The sequence below is a fragment of the Etheostoma spectabile genome, chromosome 22 (assembly GCF_008692095.1).
Source record: "Etheostoma spectabile isolate EspeVRDwgs_2016 chromosome 22, UIUC_Espe_1.0, whole genome shotgun sequence".
Classification (NCBI taxonomy): Eukaryota; Metazoa; Chordata; class Actinopteri; order Perciformes; family Percidae; genus Etheostoma; species Etheostoma spectabile.
Genome location: NC_045754.1, coordinates 7,302,101 through 7,313,802, shown reverse-complemented (window position 1 = coordinate 7,313,802; position 11,702 = coordinate 7,302,101). Strand labels below are relative to the sequence as shown.

The following is an 11,702-nucleotide window of genomic DNA, read 5'->3' as shown; positions in this document are numbered from 1 at the left end:
CAGTCACAGAGGACAGAGTAACGGGAGGAAAATTCAACAGATAGCAATCGTTTAATGTTGGTCTCAAGGTTCACCAGTTTACCAGTAAACGCAACATTTTGTCCCATCTGTGTTAGACAACCGCAGTGAGCAGTGCTAGTTGGTGGCGGTGCTAGTAATGTCACACATGTAATGCACATAATGTCCTCGCATCCGCTGCAATGTTGTCATATGGATCGGGTTTAATTTTGCGTTACGTGACCCATTTCTTCTGTAAAGCCGTGCTTGTGTTTGGATCTCTCCTCTCCTCTCTCTCCTCTTACACTCCGCGCAGCCCTGCCACACAGCGCCGGTACACTTCTGATATTTGTCTACAGTTTTAATTGTTATCAACACAGCTGTATATTGTTAAATATGAGGGGCAAACTTGTATTTGTACCAGTGTTTCCGCTGGTAACTCTGCTATCGCGGCCGCCACGGCGAAGAACACAAAAGAAGTTATTGAATGCAACTAACTTCAGTTGGTAGAGTAACAGGGTGGGAGACGGAGCTGCTGGACCTGGGCCAGAGATGTGACCCATGGCCAGAATATCATAGTTCATAAAAATGCAGCGCAGTGACGATACAGACGTTTCATACACACGTCGTGTGTATCTGCCGTTTGACCCGTGCTGGACCCGTTCATGATGAGTCAGCCGTCTCTCTGAGCCTATGTGACAATAAAATTTGTTTTGGTTAAAATCAACAAATAATTGTGAGAATAATCGTGATCACAATATTGATCAAAATAATCGTGATTATCATTTTGGCCATAATTGTGCAGCCCTAAACTATGGTACTGTAAGATTATTTAAACGTGAATATGAATCAACTAACTTATATGTATTTATTAGTTAGAATTATGTGTTTATTAACAGATAATGCTACTCTGACATACTATGTGTTTTGGGTGGGATTTTTCTTTAACTCAGGTAGGGTTTTGTGAAATTCATTAGTGAGAAAAGAATCAAAGACAACTTAACAATTTGTTGGATTTTAAAATAGCGTTTCCTTTAAATAACCAGTAGTTTCTGACACTGTTGGGTTATTGTATTTTTCTTGTCAACAGTCTGAGCCTCATTTGGTTTTGCCTTCCTCTTCGTGCCTGCTAAATCAGTCATCCATAGCATCTGCCTCCATCTGAGTTTGAGCTGGCTGCATGCTTGGCTGGGCAAACAGCAGCTTGAGAGGCAGGATGTGAGGGGAGGCCAGGGAGCTGGCTGGCTGGCTGGAACAACTGTTTTTTGTCAAATTCAATTGCTGGAATTGTGGCACTTAAAACACTGCTAAGAAGCACAAGCACAACAGTGGATGTGTGATGAAAGAACTTCATAGATGTTGGATAAATCCTAACAGTGTTGTGCATGCAAAACAGAATGTGGAGTCTACATTTAAGTGGAGGTGCAGTGTTATTGGAATGCAGTTATAAAGAGCATCCGAGGGTGGAATTGAAATGTGTCTATGTAAATGATACACTTAAGTAAATAAACTGCTCCAATACCAAGTAAACCCACTGCTTTGTTTCCAATAAAACAAAGAAAATACTCCTAATGTGGATCTATAGCAGTCTGAAGTGATTGGCTTTATTCAAATGGCCCCAAAGAAACCCATTAAATAACAAATAGCTGCACATGCAGAGGGAATACCTGCATGAGGGAAAAAAATACAGCAATAACACCAAATTAATCCCTGCTTGCAAATACGGGCCATCCCTCCCAAAGCGTTTTTTATCACATCACCACACACACACACAGTCCTAGAAGACTTGATTACACGGCAGTTGTGCTTTCTATTCCTAGCTGGAAATACATCAGCCTCCCACATCACCTCTGATTTACCTGGTCGTGCACTTTAGGACCAGGAAGGTAGCTACTTAGCGCTAACAGATGCAAAGATGTTAAATGTCTCTGACATTGACTGTCCAAAGAAAGGTGGAAGTACTCAGACAAAGAGAGTGATTAATTATTCAAAGAGGCTCACGAAAATCCATTACATCACATGCATTATGAAGGAGTCTGACCTCTTCAAAATCTATCACTCTTAACAATGAGACTGAACCGGGAGGTAAGAAGCATTAACCAAAATGCTAGCTGCTAGCTAGACAGCAGCACTCTGCAAATGAAAGGTTACTATGAAAACAGGCAAAAAATATTAAGACAAATAGTTTTAGCAAAGCATGCTGTCAATTGGCATAAATCATGGCATTATTTGTTACTAGGCTAACTGCTGGCGTAAGTTTGAAGGAAAAAAATGAAACACATGACTACTTGTAAATGAAAAGGGTTGCCGACTCTGCAGGCTCCCTCTACTTCCAATCGTTTTAGCATAATTTTCTGGTGCTCTCAGGTTGTTTTCAGTTGACAAACCCACAGTACACTATACCTGCCAAGCCCCAAACAGCGCATAGACAAAGACAGCAACTAGTTGGTGAACATTAAGCAGCTAAGGAGCTAGATTTTTCTCAGTGGTTGGTGGAGATCAAAACAGAGCTAAAAGAGAGAGAATATTGGACTTACATCCACCAGGTGACCACAAACACGAGTCAAAATAAATGATAATGATGCTCCATAGTTGCTGAATGTGTTAATAGGCAACTATTTGCTAGCAAGTTTGACATATCATCTTAAAAGGTGATATGTGCAAGTGTTGTGTTTACAATTTGTTTCAGCTGCCCACAAGTGGCCTTAAAATTAAGGCAGATTTAAGTCATACAACCATTTAAAAGCAAAGATATTGTTGCATTGTTGAAAATAATAATGAACAACAGTTTTCCTTACAAAACGGAGGATGTGGATGTTTGACAAACTCTTAAAAACAGCAGAGCGCTTAGAGTTTTATCATCTTGTCCAAGAGGCCAAATGTTCCAGGGCCTTGAGACAGGCTATTTTTCATCAGTGTGCAAATGGCCTGGCTATTTTCTCCTCTGCCAAGGCTGAGCACGGTTCCAACTCTCAATCTCCATCATCCCTTAAACTTTAAGTAAAATATATTTCTTGACCCTGTGAACAGACCCTTATGATTTGGAGTCTTCATACTGTATCTTGTTGGTTGTCTAAAACAACACTGTTCAGCAGGATGAACAATAAAACCACAGATTAAGTGTTGTCCTATCTTTCCACCTAGTTTCACGCAAAGCTGTGCATTCAGTTTCAATAGAAAGACACATCATACTTCATGACAACATAGCCTTGATAGAGGTAATAACAGGCTGTAGGTGTGTTTAACAAAGCTTCATGTGTGACCAAAACATATTTTTTCACTGCAACCTTGACACACTGACAGATAAATTTATAAGGATAACTACCTCTTTGTCACAGTGTACCTATTGTATAGCATACTGTAATAGAAACACAAAAAGCAAGCAAAATATCTGAAACTGTCACTTTTTGCCAAGCACTGATCTGCTTTGAAAACAAGTCATCCTAATTCCTCATAAACAGATTTCCTATCTCAAAGGAGATGTTAAAAACGACATTTTAAAGGATATTCTGTAGCGTTTAGTTAAGTGGTAGTAGGTTGTTACAGAATCATTTAAAAGGAATCAGATTACCATCCATTTGTCAAATGTTGCACAGATTTTGGGCTTTTCTGTTAAGTGCCTTGTGGAGATGTGACTAAATGTGTGTGCGCTACAGTTCAGTTTTCCAGAGCAAATCAATCTTTTGTCTCATCCGCTTGTTCGGCTCACTCACCTCCATAGTGGTCAGGTTGCATCGATGGGTTCCAGCAAACCAGCCATCAGTGGAGCACTGGTCGATATCAACATCTTGCAGATTAATGTCCACTCGCACCACGCCCCTGCAAAACAGGAGGACACTATTAACCCGGCTGTTGAAACATTAAGAAAGTCAGTGCAAAGTAAACTGCATTTTTACAGAGAATGGCTGGTCTTTCTCAAAGCTACATGACATTGGGACTTTGTGTAAACATCCCGGCCAACTTCCTTAACCCAAGTGGCGTGTTTTCCGTACGCATTTTGAGCTATCCATGTGTATGTCTTTGTTGTATACAGCGGACGTAAACATACACGCCACTAGGCATGTTATCACAAGAAGAAAGCGATGGTTGAGTTTAGGAAACGTGACATGGGGGTTGGGTTTAAAAAAAAGAAGAATGGGGTTTGCTTTATTAAAAAAAGAAACCGACGGTTGAGTTTATGAAACTTGACAAATGGGACACGATCCCCGGTCTCCTGGGTGAAAGTCCTGTTTTACCCAGACACCACCCCAACCAACCTCCCTACGCGGATATTCCCCCTTTCATTCTACTCGCTACGGTGCAAATTCACACACAATCGTAAGGTAATGTAACTCAATGGAGGCCAAACTGCATTGATAAACACGCTAAAAAGCGAGTATGCATCTTGATAACACGCCAATAATGGCATACAAATTGGAGTGTCACACTGTACATACACCATTTCATGAGATCAGTCTGCTCAAAGATTGGGAATGAACTGTTAAAATAAATTTGATGAATGCTGAAAATAAATGATTGGGTGTCAATATTGTGGTAGAAAATTGAGGAGAATCGTGCCCCAAAGTATAAATACTATTGATACGTCTTGTTTTAAGTGACTATGACAGATACCAGTTACAAAAGGATCTAGCATTTCCTGGTCACATGAGCACTCTTCTTAGTGCTGCAGTATTTGCATCTCTGCTGCACTGATCACCTCGTTAGTTCTGGGTGTCATACCCGATGTGAGTTGAGTCAGACCGGCTCTGGTTGAGTGCAGACGTGAGTTGCGCATGCTCAGATTTAAAGAGTTTACGGCATAAGGTGTCATACTGAAATTTGTGAAGTACATCAAATAATTAACTTTTCTCATTACAAACAATAACAGAAGATCATTTTGGCTATCTATGACTGTTTGATTGCTAACGTTAGCTCAAAACGCCATGACAGCCTTTCTTGTGTTTGATTGCTAACTTGTAGCCAGCAGTGAACAAACTTTGTTATGTAGGTCAATTTTTACTGTATTGACATTACAGAGGTCTCTTGTTAGCATACTCGTCGCAAAGTGATGCATGGGCAACTCACATCTGCACTCGACTCACATCAGGTAGTGACACAGAGAATTCACATAATGAAAGATTGATCATTTACCATTAAAAACCATCTGGTGTTCAAACATGCATGTGGTAAAGTAATTAACAGAGAAGATTAAAAAAGCCTCATATTTGGCAAATCATAAGGTGGTAATCAAAATATATTCAAAAGTAGCCTATTAATAATGCATTAACCTCTTAAATTATGACACCTTTATCTCCCATGACCTGATTGCACATTAGTAGCTGCTTTTAGCAATAAAAAGTACCAATATCTGAATTGATACGAGTGAGCGATCCTGGTCTGGTATTTTACCCATTGCAAAACCAATGATACATCCTTAAAAACAAATTATATATATATATATATATATATATATATATCATAACTGGTGACTTGCCAGACAGTTGAGTGCAGCTTTATGAATTAAAGAAATTGGATAAAATACCAAATCAACATTAAGATGCCCCTTCTTTGACTTATATAATTATGTCAGACTTGGAAAACATCTGCTCTGAACTACCCCCACACATAGAACTATTTGCTGTATGCCAAATTCAAACGAGTGACTGTAAAACTTTAAATAAATTTGCTTTTGGGAATTGTCCATATCTTCAATCACATCCAATCCACTTTATTTATAGCACAATTTTACAAACCAAGGTTTCCAAAGTGCTGCACAAATGCATACAGAATAAATAGAAAACAAAAAAAGCACAAATATAATAAGGTATAATAAAATAAAAACAACAAAATTCACTAGCGGCAGTGGTAAAGGTATACACATAAAATCATCACTCACCTGGTGTTAAAAGCCAAAGAAAGAGGTGGGTTTTAAGAAGAGTTTTAAAATGAGACAGGAGGAGGGCTGTCTAATGTGCAGAGGCAGCCCATTCCAAAGTTTTGGAGCTGCAACGGCAAACGCACGGTCCCCCCTGAGCTTAAGCCTAGCTTTAGGCACCGTCAGGAGCAGCTGGTCAGCTGACCTGAGAGATGGCTAGGTTGTAGGGTGCAGAGCTCAGAGAGTAAGGGGGGCAAGGCATTCAAGGCTTTAAAAGCAATTAAAAGAATTTAAAATGATCCTAAAATTGACGGGCAGCAGTGGAGTGAGCTACAAATAGGTGAAATATGTCATACTTGCTAGTGCCTGTTAAAAGACGTGCAGCAGCATTTTACAAGCTGAACGAGCAATGGAGGACCCGCTAGCCCCCATATAAAGTGCATTACAGTAATCCAGCCGAGTGGGTCAGAAAGGCATGGATTACTGTCTCAAAGTTTTGTCTCTGAGGACTGGTTAATTTTTGCTAGCTGCCTTAACTGAAAAAAGCTAGACTTCACCACTGCTTTAATCTGGCTGTCAAATTTAGTTCTGAGTCCATTTTACACCCAAATTTTTTACAATCGGCTTGCGATACTGGCCAAAGAAACCAAATCAACTTGGGAGGAGGTCAGAGAAGTGCACCAAAGACCATGACTTTGGTCTTTTTTTCATTAAAATTTAGAAAGTTTAAGGACATCCGAGCCTTAATCCTGTAGACACTGTAGCAGTGGGTTCACAGTGTTAGAATCTGATTTTTTGAGGGGGACATAAATCTGTCTGTCGTCCGCAACAATGAAAAGAAATGCCATGTTTCCTGAGAATAGAGCCAAGTGGGAGTAGATAGAGAGAAAATAAAAGAGGGCCAGTACCGTATCTTAATCTGAGCTAAATCTCAGAATAACAGGGAGATACGATAACCTGCCAATAGGTCACTTAACACAACAAAACATTCAGCAACGGTAGCTTGGAAAGCTAGGAATGATGAATGATATTTTATTTGCGTGGCATGCTGCAAAGGGGCCCATCTCACACGGAATTACACAATACCAATACAAAAGAAATTTCACTTACATATCCAATGTTCACACACAACTTAGCTAGGAATCTTAGCTCTATTTTGGCCAGCTGAGCCAGGCTGGAACTTCTAACACGGCTGCTTTACACAAGATTTACACTTACTTAGCTGCCTAAAGCTCTATAAAAAGGTCAGTGCCTGTGATGGTCAGTCTCTCTGATTCTGACCGTCTTTTCACTGGTGTGGCATATGTCTTTTCTATCTGACAGCTGCAGCTGAAGTGTAAAGTAGATCCTGGTTTTATTCTGTGTGTTTAATATAAGACTTAACATTTCAGATATATGCACTTTAATAAGAAACTCTGAACGGTCTCTTGGCAACCTACAGCCCACATACAAGTTTCCCTCCTGGCAGATTTATAAATTGAGCAGCCCGAAGCTACTGTAAGTGTTGTTAGAAAATAAATACTGACTTTAAACTTTGTAGAGGACATGTTCCAGAGTTATAGCTCAGTTTGACAAATGTTATGACACCCAGATAATGTGTACCAATGAAAAAAGGCATTTCACATACACAACATTTTTTATAAAGAACACAATCTTTTTCCACAAACATCACCAAATAAACACTAAGGACGCTATTGCAGCACACAAGGGTCTTGGATATTTTAAGACTGTCTGGCGCCCACATCGTTTAAATAGCAAATGCACATGCGCCCATCTTTGCGCACATGGGCGTGCTGGTCTTACAGGGAGGTGTATTCAGGTGAATTCTTGTCACATTGCTATCTTGAGGAATTTGAGAATTTATCACGACATTGACCAACAAAAAACAGGTCTAAAGGTAATAGCGCAGCATTTCATTGTTTTTTAACAGCGCATTAGTAAAATGTGCCTAGGCGTATGCCTACAGACCCTTTTTTTCTGCTGTCAAACTAGCAAAAGTGGACTACGCGCTTATGAGAACCATGATTAACTGCTCCTCAGATCTCTGCAGGTTGAATCCAGTCAGATAGCTAAACTATTTGTCCAATCTGAGTTTTCTGTTGCACGACTAAAACATCTTTTCAACGTACACGTGTTCCACCAAAACAAGTTCCTTCCCAAGGCTATTTCGCAGAGGCACCGTCATTGTGTCTGGGGCTTAGCGCCACCCAAGACGATTTTGATTGGTTTAAAGAAATGCCAATAAACCAGAGCATGTTTTTCCTCCTATACCGTACTAGCCAGACCCTCCTCTGCAGCACTGTGAAGGAAGGTCTGGCAATGTGAAACTAGCTCATAGCTGATTTATTATTCATGCAGCCACCTCAGCACTGACTGACGTCATAATATGTCAAAATAATATCTTCAGTCATTTTTAAATATTGACATGTAGTAATATTACAAACCATGACATAACATTCAATCATTGATATCAATGAGAGGACAATATTCTGTCCGCTTCCTTAGAGTGAACTCTCTCTCTCTCTCTCTCTCTCTCTCTCTCCCTCCCTCTCCAGGTATATAGCAGCTGGTTTACTATAACCGGCTGCCGAGACAAGACACCAGGCAACGAGTGCAACGCTCTAGTACTTCTGTCATTAATAACTGCTGCTCCGGTTCTGCCTTGGGGCAAACTGACCTCACTTTTTCCCACTGCACTGCTTGTTGTTTTGCTGAGAAATTACCTCTGTTTCAATTCTCCTGTATGTAATAAGGGTAGGAAAGAGTCCACTGAAACACACAATGCACAATTACTGGATGTAGGATTCATCAAAATGTCTGTTTCACTGGCAGCTTAAGAGTTAACATTTGTTTGGGTTTTGCTTGTAAAACTGAGTCTATACAAAGAATGAAAAAACCTGTTCTTTCCTTTTTTTCTAACTCTCCAGGCTATCTTTAGCATCCCAGCCAAAGTGGACATATGGCATATAAAATTGTTTGGAGGAAAAAACAAATGTGGGTCTCGGTCCGAAAGGGAGACGGCAACTAAAAATGCGTTCAGGCAGCACAAAGACTGGGTTGTAATTTCAGAGTGGCAACAGGGAACATGAAGTAGAAGCATCATAGTGGCCAAAAAGATTATCACAGAGAGCAGGAGATAGTTGTGCCCCAGGAAATGGAGTCTTCTCCCCCATTATTTGTGGGTTTAAAGGCCAGGCCAGTAAAGAGAGGAGCCTCCTACCACCAGGGGCTGTGTGGTCTTTGTGACAGACCAGTCAGACTGTGCTAATGTTAGCCCTAGTTTCCTGAAGTTGACTGTAGATGTATCTAGGTAATTGCTTATGGGCTACAAAAGGATATTCACCGAAACATTCTTGCAATGAAAGCCTCTGTGTGCCCTCTTTGTTACAAGTCAGTCTTTGATGTATTTGAATACTGAATGTCAGTCCTATACGCTTTGAGCTGTAGCCTATAGCTCTATACAGGCCCAGAAAATGGTCTGAGATTGAAGTGTACATTTAGTCATTCCATACTGAACAGGAGGCTCTGATAAAGTCTGAATTTCAAATAGTCGAAGCACAAGACATATTTTTGACCTAGTGAATTTCATTGCAAACCCATTGCTCTCAGAGATGTGGTAAAACAAGTGCAGTGAATGGACTAAGACTAACACTAGATCAAGCACAAGTATCTATTCTATCAATAGCTATTATAAGCTATCTTTCAGAAGAGACTGCAGTTTGATAACATGGCTGATATGAACAATTTTGTTAATCATTGTAAGTGCTTTCCATATGCATTTACGTTAAAAAAAAATGTTTAATTTAATAATGAAACATTACATGGTCCAACATAGCATGTACGGCTGTGCACATTCCTGCACACAACTGTACAGCTCTTCCACTTAAAAGACATATAACGTATTTTCTATTGTACATTTTTCCATTTTAAATTCTCTTTTGCTATGCATTGTTATGCACCAAAACAAATTCCTAATATGCAAACCTACATGGAAATAAAAGGTTTCTGATTCTGTGAATTATTAGCTAGCTAACAAGCGCTAATTAGACCAATTCCATTGAAGTAGCTACACAGGACATACTATACCGTAGTATACTGTTCTTGTTGTTATTAAGTTAGTATACATTACCATTTTGTACTAAAAAAAGTCCTGGGAAATGTAATTAAAAGCTCAGCTTGTTGAGTTTAACACAGGGCAGGTCGTACTTTAGCTTAGAGGCTAAGCTAACACTGAACTGAGGCAGCTAGCTTGGTGTCTTACCGATAGTTTGACAGAGGGCCGTGTGTCGTTCTCCGTGGGCTCAGTGGAGAGAGACTGTTCCCAGGGAGATTAGCCTAGCCACCGCCAGCCAAAAGAGGGAGAATACACGTCTCGAGTAACCGCAACGTTATCTTATTCATATGTTCTGTCTACTTAGCTGCTAGCTAGCCACCGGTAAATTGATATTTTAGTAATCACCTGTGCTCGTTCAGGTGTGTGAACCTGTTTCTTCACTGTGAGGAGGACAAGTCAGAACTCCTGGCTAAACTAAAGTTAGGATCTATGTTGTGTTGCCAGATTGGACTGACACAAAGTATATTTAGCCCGGCCCTTTAGAGACTAGAGAGTGTTTTATCTTCAGCTTTTAAGTCAATGTTTTTCATCAGTATAATTAGGAAAACTTATTATACAACTTTTAACATTTAACGTGATCCAACATTATCTAGAACACTTTTCTTTTATTGTATGACTTCTTTTACTAAAAAATAATCAGTCATAAAATAAAATAAAAGTGTTCTAGATAAAGTTGCATTAGGCTGAATGATAAAAGTTTTCACTGACATGAACAGACATCCTTTATTACAGAGCTATGGCAGAATAATAATGATAATAGTTATATTATATAATTGTCAATTTAGTTAATAAAAAAACTGATTTGGTTTTGAGAATTAACAGTTTTTTTATTGCCAGTGGAGCTAACATTAATGGACTCTAGTGTCCTGTCAATTTGAATCATATTACTCATATGAGATTTATTGGAATATAGCATAACTTTCCATTGGTGGAAATTGTCCCAAATGGTCCAAAAAGTAGCCCATAAAATCACAAATTTAAAAATTTAATTTTACCCGCCTAGTCTCACAACACTGACCGTAGGCTGGTTGCTTGATCGTTTTCAATTTCTACACATATTTCAGATAGAAGACGTGACAAGTGACGTGTGTGTGGCGGCTCTGTTCAAAGGAACTTTTGACGGAACTGGGCTGAGAAATCCAAAGCAATGTGATGAGTTTTCCATTGAGTAATCACCTTTTTCATGTAACCTGCATACCAACATTAGGCTAATTGTTCAACATGTGAGTTTGGAATGCAACTGCCAATAAACTTTACAAACAGAAACCAAATGAGATCCATTACTTTGTCACCCCCATCTGAATGTTACATACACCATGTAGCCACTTTAAGTATGTGCTATAACTTTTTTCATGTCACTTTTGCGGTATAAACACACTATTCCAATCCTGCTTAGAATGTATAGTGTAAAATTGGGGAACTAAAACATCCAAATTGTGATGTTACATCTTTTAAATGATGATTATTAGTGGAGATTTTTAATTTCTTTCTGCTGTGGATGCCATGTAAATGGCCATAACTGTAACAGACTATTAATATGTATAGTGTTTTTTTTTGTATGTTCTATATTTGCACAATAATGATTTGCACAAGAATGATGAGCATATGGATATTTCTTTTGAAACGAGAGAAATAAGCTCTGACGTCTCCATTTACAAAGACTGTGTGCACTTAAACCAAGAATAATAAGAAGGAGAGGTGAACATGGCACTGGCACAAGCTTAAACATGATCCTTT

The 11,702-nt window shown here is 39.3% G+C and overlaps 2 protein-coding genes across 3 annotated transcripts in view; both read right to left on the bottom strand.

Annotated features, from left to right (window-relative positions):
* Positions 1–11,702, bottom strand: part of gpr158a (G protein-coupled receptor 158a) — a 68,481-nt gene that overhangs the window by 49,851 nt on the left and 6,928 nt on the right. For both annotated transcript variants that reach the window (XM_032503789.1, XM_032503790.1), the window contains exon 2: positions 3,711–3,816. In XM_032503789.1, the coding sequence (XP_032359680.1) occupies positions 3,711–3,816 (106 nt within the window). The remainder of the gene's footprint in view (positions 1–3,710; positions 3,817–11,702) is intronic.
* The window catches only part of LOC116672143 (patched domain-containing protein 3), a 27,699-nt gene continuing 17,478 nt past the window's right edge, over positions 1,482–11,702 (bottom strand). Inside the window, exon 7 of the mRNA XM_032503791.1 lies at positions 1,482–1,493. The gene's annotated coding sequence lies outside the window, so the exon portion shown is untranslated. The remainder of the gene's footprint in view (positions 1,494–11,702) is intronic.